The following is a 14750-nucleotide window of genomic DNA, read 5'->3' on the forward strand; positions in this document are numbered from 1 at the left end:
TAAGATTAAAGGGTTAATAACACTGGGGACAGTTAATAACACAGGGATCTGTCTAAATATGTTATTGTTACTGATTTGTAATTTCTGCAAGATTTCAGGTTTTTTGAAGTTTATTAAGACTTAATTGAATAGGTCACATATGGTTTGCCTTCCTGAACATTTCTGTAGTTGATAACAATGTGTTTTCAGCAATTGTCTGGTCTGTTGGTCTGTGAATGTTAATGGTATAAACTTGTATGATTGTGTTTTCAGGTCTTCTCTATTTGTACTGATTTTATTTCTCCTTGTTCTATCAGTTACTGAGAGAGAGGTGTTAAAACCAGGTATGATTGTGGATTTGTCTGTTTCTTCCTTTAGTCATATCAATATTCATCTGTTTCAAAGCTTTTTTTATTAAGTGTCTAAGTATTTTGGATTGTCATTTCTTTTTGATGAATGTATCCTTTTGTCATTATCAGCTCTCTCTATCTCTGGTAACTCTTTGAGCATCTGTTTTTTCTGGTAATACAGCCATGCCAGCATTCCTAGATTAACTGTTGGGCTGATATGTCTTTTATTTTTAATTTATTTTTATATTTTAAGCATCCCTTAGATAGCATTCATTAGATCATGCTTTTTAATCAAGTCTGTCAGTCCAACAAAATCACTATTTAACCGGATGGAGCCACTCTGGCTAAATAGGCCTTTACACTCACCATTTATTTGGAGTGCTTAATTTATATGTAAAGTAATTGTTATAATGGTGTTTAAGTAATACTGTCTTGCTCTTTGATTTCCATTTGTCCTTCCTGTGATCCTCTTTCCTCCCTTCCTGAGTTCTCTGGGTTCTGTTAAATATTGTTTCCCATTCTATTCTATTTTCTCTGTTGGTTTGAACAGCACCTGCCTTATTAGTGGTTAATCTAGTACTAACAATAAATTCTTATTAAAATCTGCTTCATTCTTCTCACTTGAAGAATGAAGTGAATAAAATAAAAGAATTTTATAGCATTAAAATTTCATTTCCTACTCCCCTGTTCCTTGAGCTGTTAGGATATATCTGTTTATATGTGTATTATAAACTTCCACCTTACAATGTTAGCTCTTGCTTTTAAATGGGAAATTGTCTTTTAAGGAAATCAAGAGAAGGTAAAAATACAGTATTTTATACTGACTGACATATTTACTATATCTGATGTGTTTTATTTTTACCAGTAGACCCAATTTTCCCTTCATCTTGAAAAATATCCATTAGCATTTCTTGTAGTACAGCCAGAGATGAATTTGCTTAGTATTCCTTCTTATAATTGGGGGTGATACGGAGCACCTGGGTGGCTCAGTTATTAAGTGTCTGCCTTAGGCTCAGGTCATGATCCCAGGGTCCTAGAATTGAGCCCCACATTGGGTTCCTTGCTCAGCAGGGAACCTGCTTCTACCTCTCCCACTTCCCCTGCTTGTATTCCCTCTCTTGCTGTGTCTCTCTCTCTGTGAAATAAATGAAATCTTTAAAAATGAGGGGGGGGGGTGATACATTTAATATCTAATATTCTCTTTTATCCTGAAAGCTAATGTGAGATTTGTGGAGTATAGGCCAACTATAATTTTTGCTCTCAGCAATGACTCAGTTTTCTGTCCCCCATCTTCCTCATTCACGGCAATGTGGTGAGGATCAAAAGTCTTCCTGTGGGTGAAAACTGGATTTCTTGGACTGTAGAAAAGGAACCTTGAAATTATGAATCTGGGAGTTTATGTAGGACAGCTATCCAGCTTTACCCTCTCCCTCTGAGAGACAGGACAGAAATCTCATCTCCTGAATGTAAATTCATCATTGAGAATGTAAAGAACTGTCTCAAGGGTTTCTCCATCCCTTATTGAAATGTAAACACATAACTCTGAGGACATAAATCTCCCTGGAAGTCTCTCACTATTCAGTCATCCTTAAACTTCCAAAGCTTGTTGTTTAGTTCAACTTCCACTTTTTTCTCTTGATGTTTGAGGAGTACCTTTTCCAGGTCTGAGGTCTCCTCCCCAGGTGCTGGGCCTCTCTCCCTAGGTGCCTGAGTTTTTGGCTCTCCATTGTTGTAAAATCTGGGTGTCCCATTCCAGAAAGCAGAATGTCATTTTTCAGTCATTCTGAACTCTCACTTAGAGCTTTCATCCAGGTGGATCAAGTGTAAGAGTAACAAAAGCACCTGTTTTAAGTTCATTTTGATTAATTTAATCTGATCAAAGTTCTCTTGATTACTTTATGTCTTGATAGTGTGTCCTTTCCTGTGTTTTTATATGCCTCATAAGTTGTTGTTGTAGGCTGTACCTCCTGTGATGGGCAGTGGGAACCAAAGGCAGTAGTTTTTTATTCCTGAGAATGTGCGGATCTTTCTGCGAGGCCTTTAGTGTGGTTTGTTGAGTTAATCTAGTTAGAAGTTGAGTGAGGTTTCAGCTTTGTTATTTTGGTTACTTCAGTGTGCTATAAGCTTTAAATTCCTTTAGAATTTCTTTGTATTTAGAAGGAAGTTTGGTTGGCCAGAGGGGTTTTCTCATTGTCCTTAGTTAGGTCTTTCCTTGTGCTTAACTTCTGCTGAAGTTTCTCTCCCAGCTCTTGTGCCTCTGTCCCAGTAGTACATCATGTTAATTAATCTTGTGATAAGTGGATGTCCTTTGTTCTGCTTTAGTCTTGGTGTTGTCAGGCAAGGTGACTTGGGTCTTCTGGGTGAGGTCTGCTAGTGATTCTGCCCTGTCCCTAGCTGTAGGTCTGGCCCTCACAGCTGTATACCCCTTTCTCCTTATCCCTAGAAGAGTAGAGAGCGTTTTTTTCTGCAGTATGTTTTCACGAAAGCTCTAATGAGAGTCATAGCTTTTGTCCTCCTAGGAGTTTAAGAGCTTTGCCCTCCTAAGCAGTTTAAGGACTTTATTTTGAGAGAAATATGGGGAAGGGAGATGGGGAACCCTGGCAGGGTTTCCTACAATAACTGCTACCATCCTTATGCTGACTCCTGGCCTGACTTTTGTCTTCATATTTTTGGAGAAGAGCTTATAAATGGGTGTGAATTCCCGCTTGTGTTTGCAGCTCCCACAAGTTCCAGGTCTTCTCAGTGGCCCACACTTAGCCTTAGCAACTCATTAAAATGTTAGATGAATTTTCTGACAGATGTCAGGCAGCATTTGCCATTTACTTCAGGTGAGCAACTCCTTGCCACCCATCTCTCCTTGAAGATCTTCCCTTTCTTTAAATTTCTGATTAGTTGGTTGCCTTGTGACCTCAACTCACTGTTGCCCCTCTCTTAGTGGAGATACTTTTCTTTTCCTAATTGCTGGTTAGTTGGTTGTCTTTTGGTTTTAATTCTCTGGCAGGTCAAAAAAAGGTTGAAATTTGTACATTGTCCAACCTTTTGTTGTACTTTCCAGCTTTCTACCTCCAAGTGGAACTATTTTTACTTCTGACCGAATCATGCGTGATTGAAAGCCTTATTTTAATTTTTTTTTAATTCCTAGTTTTATAAGTAAAATTGGTGTAGGAATGTAGGTTTTTGTTGTTGCTGGCTATATCAAAGTCTGGAATATTAGTGTGGGAGATGTGTATTAGAGATCCATTTTTATTTTTTATTTTTTTTAAAGATTTATTTATTTGACAGAGAAAGAGAGAGAGCACAAATAGGCAGAGCAGCAGACAGAAGGAGAGGGAGAAGTAGGCTCTCCGCTGAACAGGACCCTAGGATCATGACCTGAGCCGAAGGCGGCCGCTTAACTGACTGAGCCACCCAGGCACCCCAGAGATCCATTTTTAAATTTTATTAAATTTAAAATTTAATTTTATTAAATTAAAAAATTTTTAAATTTTATTAAATTTTATTTCTACGTGGAAGTTTTCAAAGAGACCTATAATGTATTTATTCATAGGATCGTTCAATTTTAGAGCCAGAAGAAAGTATAGAAACTACCTACATTAAATACTTCATTTTATCTGAGAGACTGATTAAATAGCTTTTTTAAGGTGACAGATTTTGTTAGTTATAGAAGAATGAGGACTAAACTCTGTATGCTGTAGTTCATTGCTTGGTCCTCTCTGCACTGCCCTCATTTATGACATTTATGACATTACCATTTTGCATTTTTTAATTCTTTAAATTAGTCTTTATTTAGTGTTTAATTAGTTTTATAGTTTAGCTATTTTAATAAATTATTAAATAATTAAACTTATTTAATTATTTAGTGTTTAATTAGTGTTTATTTAGTTTAAATTAGTGTTTCTTTCTTTCTAGGAGCGGACTCTTCATTTTTCTTCTGTAGAGAACAGCCTTCTGGGGGTTAAAAGGAAGTTGAAGTTGAGCTAGCTCATCTTTATCTGTAAAATGAGGAATTGGATAATACTTAACTAATAAGATTGCTTAAAAAATTAAGTTATGACCCTAAGTAATTAGGCCTTCTGAAATTTATTCAGTAAAATCACTTTCATTTTTTAAATATGGTGACTTGAACATAGTACTTTGATTTTTTTTGGAAAAATAAAAGTTTATTGCTTTTAAAATAGTTTTTCCAATTTTAACTTATCTCTTGGTGTTATAATAAGCTCTTTTGGGTTTTCTGTATAATCATTTTTCTCTCATTTTAGGGAAAACTCTCACTTATTTCTTCTTTAACTTATGGTGGAAACAGAACAGCTGTTTTGAAGATTGCACTACAAGGTATACAGTGTAATAAGACAATTTCTGCTTAACCTTTTTTTTTTTTACCTTATCATCTACAAATGGATAACTTCTATATGTGTACACGCATGAGCACAGAAATGATTTCTAATGGGTAATACATATACAGTAGTGTAAAAAAACTATAGAATAAATAATTTTTCCATACCACCTATCCTCTTTCCCCTCACCCATTTCTTCTATTTTACTTCAGATTCCTTTAATCTCACATCTAAACTGTTAAAATAGCTAACTGGTACCCCTGCTTCTAGTTTCACTAGTGTGACCTAAATAGTTTAGCAAACTTAAAACACTGCTTTCAGCGTGTTATTTGTTATCTAGGTATAGTTATATGAGATTATGCCCTCTTCCTAGAAACTGTGAAATAATCCTGGTAGGCTAGGAAGATCTGCCGTGGAATATTTGAGGACCGGAATAGGTCTCATCTGAGTCGTGAAATTGGACTGAAGAATGGCCTGCCGCAGTCAGTGGGAAACAGACTTTGAATTACAACATACTTTAACTACTGAAAACCAGTTTTATATTAGATACTGTTCTAGGTATGGGAGATATGGCAGTGACCAAAATAAAGCCTTTGCCTTCATGAAGTTTACATTTTAGGGGAGTACGTAAATTCAATAAATAATTACATATGTAGTATTAGAAATGTGGTCTGAAGAAAAAGCATAATAGGGTAGTAGGCCTGATGAATCATTCTTTTGATATATTGTTAGGTTTAATTTACAAATACTTAATTAAGGATTTTTACATCTAAGTTTATGAAGGATGTTGTTCCATGTCTTTCTTTTCTTGTAATGATTTTGAGTTTAGTATCAGTGTAATGCTCTCTTCCTGGAAAGAGCTGATAACTGCCTCCTTCTATTTTCTGGAAGAGTTTATCTGTAATTGCTTTTATTTCTTTCTTAAATGTTCGTAGAATTCATCAGTGAAGCCAACTGTGCCTGGAAATTTCTTTATGGGAAAATTCTAAACCCTCAGTTCAGTGTATTTATTTATTAATAGGGCTTTTCTTTTCTTTTTTCCTTGAGTAAGCTTCAGTAGTTTGTTTCTGAAGGAATTTGTCTATTTCATCTTAGTTGTCAACAATATTGGTAAAAAGTTATTCATAATATATTTTTGATATACTTTTAATGTTGGTAGGACCTATAGTGATGTCCTGTTTCATTTATTTGATAATTTGTGACTACCTTCTCATTTTCCCCCGATCATTTTGGCTAGATATTTATTTTATTGATATTTAAAATCACCTTTTCTTTTCATTGATTCTTTTCTGTTTTTTAGTTTTCTTTAACATTTAGTTTTTGTTAATCTGCTGTTATCTCCACTCAATGTACTATTATTAACTTCTAATACTATATTTTTCAACTTCGAAAGTTCATTTTGAGATTTTTAAAATATCTTCCATTTCTCCTAATGATGTTCATGGAGGTAATTTTTTTTACTGGACACCAAACATTTAGAATTTTATATTATCATGTTGGATTTATTTATTACCCATCCTTTAAATATTACTTGTCTTTATTTTGGGATACATTTAATTTTCCTGGAATCAGTTTGATTCGCTTCATTGGGTGGATATAGAACAGCCTTTATTTTCAGACTAATTTGGCCTTATCACTAAGGAAATAACCTTCTGACAGTTCTGCTCTCTGCCTTGTGTATGACGATTCCATTCTGTGTGGTTGGAACCAGAACAATTCCTAGCCCTTTGTGTCTCAGAATTGTTCTGCCTTTTCCTTTCATGTGGTTCTTTCTCTACCTGAGCTACTTATCTTCCACGTACTTGGAGAGAAGTATTCAGGCAAAGACCTGAAGGACCCATCTCAGGGTTGCAGAGCACTCTGTATCCGTGCTGCTGTTTTTGGCACTCTGCCCTGCAAATTCTAGCCACCTTGCTGTCCTCGTATCTGAACTCTTCTGAATTTGGTGAAGGCTACTGAGCTTTGTTGCATTTTAAATCCATTTTCTGCTGCGTGGAAATTCTTCAGGAAGTAAGCCAGGGGTAATGCCTTATTTTCCTTCTCAGAACACGTTCCTGCACTTCCTGTTGTCTGGTACCTGAAAACTGTTGTTTCATATATTTTTCCTTAGCTTTCTAGTCATTTCTAGTCATTTTAAGACTGGAGAATAAACCTATTAGTCTGTCATGGCCAGACACAGACATCTGATAGGTCATTTAAGATATTAACAGTGTTAGAAATCATGGTGTTTTTATATTTGATATACATTAGTGATTCAGTTTATGTATACGCTTGTTTTGAGGAGTTGAAGAGGTAAGTGAAGGGAGGCAGTAGGCAGCTGTGAGGCAGTTGTTTCACTGCTGCATGCCACCAGCCTGACAGAGTAGAAGATTCGAGAATTCTGAGTCACACAAAAAAGGCTATCATTTTGGGAAATATCTTTCATATACTCCTATAGATGCATAAAAATCTGATACAATGGCAGTTTCTTGGAGTAGTTGAATATTTGAAAGCTGATATGAATGAGACTTTCCTCAGATGATATAATCGAGTCTTAGCATTTTGGCCCTGCTGCTCTGGTTGTAGAAGGTGATCTCTGAAGAGTGAAAATTGTGGAAATTCTTCTTTTTCCCAATTAAGTTTCATTTTCAAAAACCTTAGATAGTTTGGTCTTTACACATACACGATTCTTTTACTCTTTAATTTGTGTGTGCTGGAGGAGAAAATCACACTTACCTATATTAAAACTTAATGTGCTGACACTAGATTGCTGGAAGTTCAGAAAATGAATTATTTTGGGGGTGATATATTATATAGTATAAAAATTGAATAATTACCACACTCAATTTCTTTTTATTATAAACATAGAAAATAAATAGAATGTGGACATTTTATACTGTTAATGTAATATTTATCAAAATTTATAAAATGTATTCTAATTGAATCTTATAATAATTTTGGTTTTAGTACCTAATAGTATTCTGTGCATTATCTTTGCATTACTTAAGGTATTAAACTAAAAGTGAATTATAAAATTTTACTTATTCTTCATAATTATATTTTGAAATAACTACAGTTTTTAGAATGTAGTTATCAGTTTTCTTATGTGTGTAAAACTGCTCTATCTAATTAGTGTTTTTCTGTATGTGTTTTTTCCTCTATAGAACAAGAAAATTCAAATTCAGAGATCAACACCATCAATGTATTATTTTTTGGAAAATTAGCAAAGGACTGTGCAAAAGTTTTCTATGAAGGGGTAAATTATTTTCATGTTACTTTTTGTTTTAGGAGTATAATTTAAAATTATTGATGTTATATTCATTCTGTAGATCTTTTTTTGGTTTTATTTTCTTTTGTTTTGTTTTACATATTCATTATGTATTTGCAGGTATAAAAAAAGGATACTTCAGAAATAGTTTTAAAATTGTAACATTCCAAAGATATTATAAAACTTAACACTGACATAAAAACAGACAATTTTTTCTTTCACTTCATTTTAATATTTAATATTTAACAGAATGTCTTAAGGATATATACATTTTCCCTTCAATTAAAAAATAATTCTTAATAACTAAAAAATTATAAGCTATAACTGTATTTTTTATTATTTTCTGATAATTGTTTCAAAATACATGCCTGTTAAATCCAACAAAATGCTTCCAAACTGAGCCAACAGCAGATTAAAAGGAGCAGACACTATGACAAAGTGAGATTTATCCCAGAAGTACGGTTTGGTTCAGCATAAAAAAATCAGTCCATGTAACATATCACATTAATAGAAAAAGGGAAAAAACAGATGGTCATCTTAACTTATACACGAAAGGCATTTGATAAAATCCTGTACTCTTTTGTAATCAAAACACTTGGGAAACTAGGAACATAAGGAAACTTCCTCAACACAACATAGGGAAATTATGAGAAACTCACAGGTAACATTAAACTCAGTGGTGAACAACTCAAAGGTCCTCACTAAGATTAGGAACAAGACAAGGATGCTTACTTTACCACTGCTTTTCAACCTTCCACTGAAAGTTCTAGCCAGAGCAGTTATATAAGAAAATGAAATAAAAGACACCTAATTTTAAAGGGAGAGGTAAGACTGTCTCTACTTTCATATGACATGATTCTGTATTTGTAGATCCCAGAGAATCCAAAAGAAAGCCACTAGGATTAATAAATGAATTCGGCAGCATTGGAGGGTACAAAGTGGACACATAAAAATCCGTTGTTACTATTTACGCATAATGAGTGGTCTAGAAAGGAAGCTATGAAAACAATTCTATGTGTGTTAGCATCTGAAGGAATAATATACCTATGAGTATATGTAACCAATGAGGTGAAGGATTTCTACATTGAAAGTTCAAAAACATTGCTAAAAGAAATTAAATAAGACCTAAATAAGTGGAATGACATTTGTATTCTTGGGTAGGAAGACAATATTGTTAAGCTATCAGGACCAACCAAAGTGACTTGTAGATTTAGTGTAATCCCTATCAAAATTCTATCAGACTTTAGAAATGGAAAGGCTGACTCTCAGATTCATTGAGAGTTTCAAGGGACCCTGAACAATCTAGTAAAAGAATAACAGAGTCAGAAGACCCACACTTCATGATTTCAAAACTCAGCACAAAGATACTGTAATCAACACTGTGGGACTGTTATAAAGATAGATATGTATAACAACAGAATAGAGCTAAGGGTCGAGAAGTAAACCTATGTATTTATGGACAGTTGATTTTTGACAAAGGTGTTAACATCCATTCAGTGTAAAATGATACAGCCACGGTGGAAAACAGTTGGACGTTTCTTCTTAGAATCATGATATGACCTAGCAACCCCACTAATAGATATACAGACAAAATAATTGAAAACAAGAATTCAAACAGATATTTGTACACGAGTGGACAATCATGTACAAATCAAATTGATGGAGCATTGCAGCAGTTCCCCCCTTTATCTGTGGGAACAGGTTGTAGGACCCCCACTGGAAGCCTGAAACTGTGGATAGTACTGAACCCTGTATACATTGTTCTTCCTATATATACACACCTGTCATAGTAAGTTTAATTTATAAATTAGGCATAGCTGGAGATTAATAGCAATCAATAATAAAATAGAACATTTATGGTAATATACTGTAATAAAATTAATGTGAATGTGGTTTCTTTCTCTGAAAATATTGTACAGTGCTTACTCTTCCTGTGATGATGTGAGATGATAAAAGGCATACATGATGAGAGGAAGTGAGGTGAATGGCGTAGGCACCACAGTATAGCCTTAGGCTACTATTAACCTTCTGACAGTATGTCAGAAGGAGGATCATCCGCTTCTGGACCGTGGTTGACAGTAGGCATCTGAAACCATGGAAAGCAAAATCACACACGAGGGGGGACTACCTCATTTATAATGGCCAAAAGGTGGCAAGAACCCAAGTGTCCATTAGCAGGTGAATAGATAAAGAATGTGCTATAGTCATATAATGGAATATTACTCAGCCATAAAAAGGAATGAAGTTCTGATACATGCTACATCATGGATGAACTTGGAAACATTATGCTAAGTGAGAGAAGCCAAACACAAAAGGACAACTATTTTGTGATTCCATCTATATGAATATGTGGAATAGGCAAATTCACAGAGACAGAAAGTAGATGAGAGATTACCAAGAGCCTGGGTTGGTGGGGGGAATGGGGAGTTTTTCCTCAGTGGTTAAAAAATTTCTACTTGGGGTGAAGAAAAGGTTTGACAATAGGTAGTGGTGATGGTTGCACACATTGTGATTGTAATTAATGTCATTGAGTTATACACTTAAAAATGGTTAAAATGGGGCACCTGGGTGGCTCAGTGGGTTAAGCCTCTGCCATCAGCTCAGGTCATGCTCTCAGGGTCCTGGGATCGAGCCCCACATCAGGCTCTGTGCTTGGCAGGGAGCCTGCTTCGCCCCTCTCTTTCTGCCTGCCTCTGTGCCTACTTGTGATCTCTCCCTCTCCTTCTCTCTGTCAGATGAACAAATAAAATCTTAAAAAAAGAAAAAAAAAACTTAAAAAAATAGTTAGATGACAAGTTTTCCATTATGTTTTGCTTCAGTTAAAAAAACATGTCTGCAGTGCAATATTTAGCCAATACAGATATGTAATAGAAAATGAGTCCTTCAGAGTTCTTATGCAGCATACTTTCTATTGGAGAAAGGTAGATAGTGAACAGATAAACAATTTTCTAAGTGGCAGACAGTGCTGTGGAGAATAAAGCAGGGGAAGAGAGAGATGTGAGGATATATTTTAATTGGATGAAGGAAAGACTCTGATAAGGTGACATTTGAGCAGAAACTTGAAAGAAGTAAAGTGATCCTTAGATATTTGGAGTAACCAGGAATTTGTAAGTGCAAAGGCTGAGAAGTATGAGTGCATGTTCCAGACACAGCAGGGGGGTCAGTATCTAAATCCCAGCAGGTGTGATTGGGGCAAAATGCTTAACTCTGTTCAGTGTTTTTCAATTTTATTCTTGAAAGATTTAAAAAATTCTTCAAAATTTTTTGTTTAAAAAAATAATCTTTAGAGTAAAATCAATAAAAATTAATTTTAAAATTCTTTAAAAAATCAAGATAGGAGTATTAATACCACCCTTTCTGGATTGTTGTCAGGATTAGAGATAAATGTACCTACTGCTGGCACTGTGTGGGAACTTAGTGTGTGGCCAGTTATTATTGTTATGACTCTCTATCTTGCTGTAATTAGATGCAGCCCCAATGAGGAAAAGCAGCGAGAGAAAGTGCACCTTGGTCTTAGCCCAGAAGTGTGGCTTCCAGTTAATTACTGGATTTTGAGTAACCATTGATAATCTCCAGATATAAATTTAATCAAATATAAAGTAAGAATGTTGGATTAGCTGAGAATTCTGAGTAATTCTGGAATACTGTGGTTTCAGAAACTTGACATTTATAAATAATTTAGTGGACTTGAGAAATGCTGTTTTTGTAAAACCTGTCTTTGGAGTCTAGAATAAAGATTTATTTCATGTTAACTGTCAGAAAATCTTTTTTTTTTCTTCTAACCAGTGTTTTGGGAATAGATTGCTGAACTCAAATTTTGTCTTTTTGGCCAAAGCTTCTATGAAGAGGTGGTAAATCCATTATTATTTTCCTAATTCATAGTTTGAATAAAGGGAAGGAGAATCAGTGTAGTGATTTTTCACTTCTGTGAAAAGTTTGTTATTAAATCCCTGGTGTATTTTAAAATTGTAGAATTTAAGGAAATAAGTATTTCCTGTGTGATTGACAACCTAAAACTCCTGTGATATTTCATCAGACTTTCTCTTAGGATGATAAATAGAGTAATTTTAGGTGCAATTTTAAAAATTGGAGATACATAGTTCTAATCTAGTTGTTATGGCATAGCAAAGTTCCAGAAGCAAATGTACTAAAAAAGAGGTGTTATCTGACAGTTTGCTTCAGGCCACTTAGGTAGGGTAGAAATCAGTAGCTCTATATACCTTTTTTGATGGGGTACTTTTTGTGGGTGCCTCCAGTAAAGGCATGTTGTCATTACTATTATTATTCCTATTATTATTATTCTTGCCCTTTAAGGCATGACTTTATTTCGGCTTAGGTAAAATAATTAATATTCATGGTGACAGTTCGGAATTATTAAGAATTCAGTCCTCAAGGAGATCTGAAGTCATGCCATTTTTTTTAAGGGCCATAGTCTCCAGAAATGATGAAGTGGAGAGGGGGAAAAAGGGAGAGAGTATGGATGAAAGTGAGAACATGAAGTAGGTGTTTAACAGGGGAAGATTCACTTGTTAAGAAAAATAACTTATATAACATTTTTCCTTTGAACTGGAAAACAGTATGTTACAGTGCTTTGTTGAGATAGGGAAAAATAAAAAATACATCAGTTCAGTGATGAATTTGCATGTGATACTAAGCTATAACATATTTTCTCTGACTCCCCATCCTTCCAAAAAAAAAAAAAAAAAAAGTAAACAAAACCAAATAAATGCTGTTAACAGCTTCCTTAATTTTCAGGCTGCTAGACACACACAGGGAAGTTTTGCCCTGATACATTGAGTTAGTAATATTTAGTTTTCAAGAATTACAGAATATACGAAATAAATATGAAATGTAGTTTAATGTTCTTATTTCGGATGATTCTTTCCATTCTGTACAGAGTTCCACTTTTTTTCCCAAAGATTTTATTCATTCATTTGACGGAGATTGAGAGAGAGAGAGCATAAGCAGGGGGAGCAGCAGGCAGAGGAAGAGGGAGAAGCAGGCTCCCTGCTAGGCAGAGAGCCCAGTACGGGACTTGATCCCAGGACTCTGGGATCATTACCCAAACCGAAGGCAGACACTTAACCAACTGAGGCACAAGTTGCCCCAAGAAGTCCACCTTTAGCATTTTTAGACCAACTTGCTAAGATCTTTAAAGTTGCCTTTCCTTTCTTCTGTCCTGATATTTTTTAATAAGTAAGATATTCAACTCTCTGCTTCAAATTCTGGCCAGAGAAAAAAGACAGTTGTAATGCATGGTAAGGAGGGAGGCTCTAGCATCCTTTTTTTTTTTTTTTTTTTTTTGAGTCAGCTAGCTTGAGTACCTTAGTGGCTCAGTCGTTAAGCGTCTGCCTTCGGCTAAGATCAGAATCCCAGTGTCCTGGGATTGAGTCCCTGGAATCAAGCCCCGCATCAGGCTCCCTGCTCCACAGGGAGCCTGCTTCTCCCTCTCCCACTCCCTCTGCTGTGTTCCCTCTCTCACTGTGTCTCTCTGTCAAATAAATAAATAAAATCAACTAGCTGTAAAAATTTTTGTGAAAGGACCATCCGTTTGTAAAAGAAGACGAGTATTCTAGGGTTCAGGGATCTTCAGTGAACTCCCAGCAGTGTACAAATCATTAGAAGAAATCTTTTTTTTATTATTATTAAATATTTTATTTATTTATTTGAGAGAGAGGGAGAGCACAGAGGGGAATAAAAGGAAGAAGCAGATTCCTTGTCGAACAGGTAGCCCGATTCATGGTTCAACCCCAGGACCCAGAGAGCATGACCTGAGCTGAAGGCAGATGCTTAACTGACTGAGCCACCCAGGTGCCTCAGAAGAGGTTCGTGAACCAGTTAAATGTGTATGTAAATGTATGTATGTATTTTTCCCCTCTCTGAGAAGGTCATTTATAACTCATTCTCAGAAAGATCCATGAACCCATGAACATTAACTGCTTTTTAAGGACAGAATTTCATATGATTCTATCATGGTGTATAATTGAGTTAATATTGAAGTTCCAAGAGTAATTAGTTATGTGCCCATATACAGAAAGAATAATGATTTGATATTGGAAATTAGTGTCTTATAAAAATCCTGTATTATTTTTAGTGGAAGTCCTATAACAAACCTTAGCTTTATAGTGGCTGTCTTCATAAAACTACAGGTGACAATTACTGCGGAAGATTACTAAAGGCTCAAATGATAAACATGTATAGAAGCACTTTGTAAACTGTAAGATTCTATACAAATATAATATCCTAAGTATTGTTATAGAACTTGTAGTAAGTGGAGATACTGCTCTGTCTCCACAACTGTATTATTTTCCTGCTCAGGAAGGTAGCATGGACTTGGATTAGATCTTGTAAATAATTTGATTTAGAAGATTTTGTTCTTTTTGCCTGGTCTTGAAGGTTTTAAAAAAAACATTCAAGTTGTGTGGAAAGGTATGACCAGAAAAGCAGAAGCTGCCCCTTTCCTTCTGAAGCCACTCATAATGCCTAGTGTGATAAAATTAGATAAAATCCCTGCTTCTTTACCTGTACCTTTCCAGCTTTTATGTATATGTGTGTATATCTGTATGTACTTATGCATGCATGTCTTTATCTATATATGCATGCAGATAAGCTCATACATGCACATTTTTCATCAAATGACAGTACTATTCATGTTTTATAAATTGCTTTATTTAACAGCATATCTTGGACATCTTTAGAGGAGAAGGGTTTTAAAAATGCATGGTATTGAATATTAGGGATCTGTTTATATTTTAAATACATTTTTATCTTTTCCTTGAAGATTCTTATCTTATTATTTGGAAACACAATAAAAGGGTTATAATACAATGAATTAGCAAA

The 14750-nt window shown here is 35.0% G+C and overlaps 1 protein-coding gene across 19 annotated transcripts in view; it reads left to right on the plus strand.

Annotated features, from left to right (window-relative positions):
* The window catches only part of POT1 (protection of telomeres 1), a 77868-nt gene that overhangs the window by 4582 nt on the left and 58536 nt on the right, over nt 1–14750 (plus strand). For 6 of the 19 annotated variants that reach the window (XM_082692697.1, XM_082692696.1, XM_082692682.1 and 3 more), the window contains exons 3-4: nt 4589–4661; nt 7807–7898. In XM_082692697.1, coding sequence (XP_082548823.1) covers nt 4589–4661; nt 7807–7898 — 165 coding nt within the window. Of the gene's footprint in view, nt 1–252; nt 324–4588; nt 4662–6665; nt 6685–7806; nt 7899–14750 lie in introns of those variants that run through there. The other 13 variants (XM_082692690.1, XM_082692691.1, XM_082692689.1 and 10 more) reach the window with 4 other exon arrangements.

This window comes from Mustela nivalis (assembly GCF_964662115.1).
Source record: "Mustela nivalis genome assembly, chromosome: 12".
NCBI lineage: Eukaryota > Metazoa > Chordata > Mammalia > Carnivora > Mustelidae > Mustela > Mustela nivalis.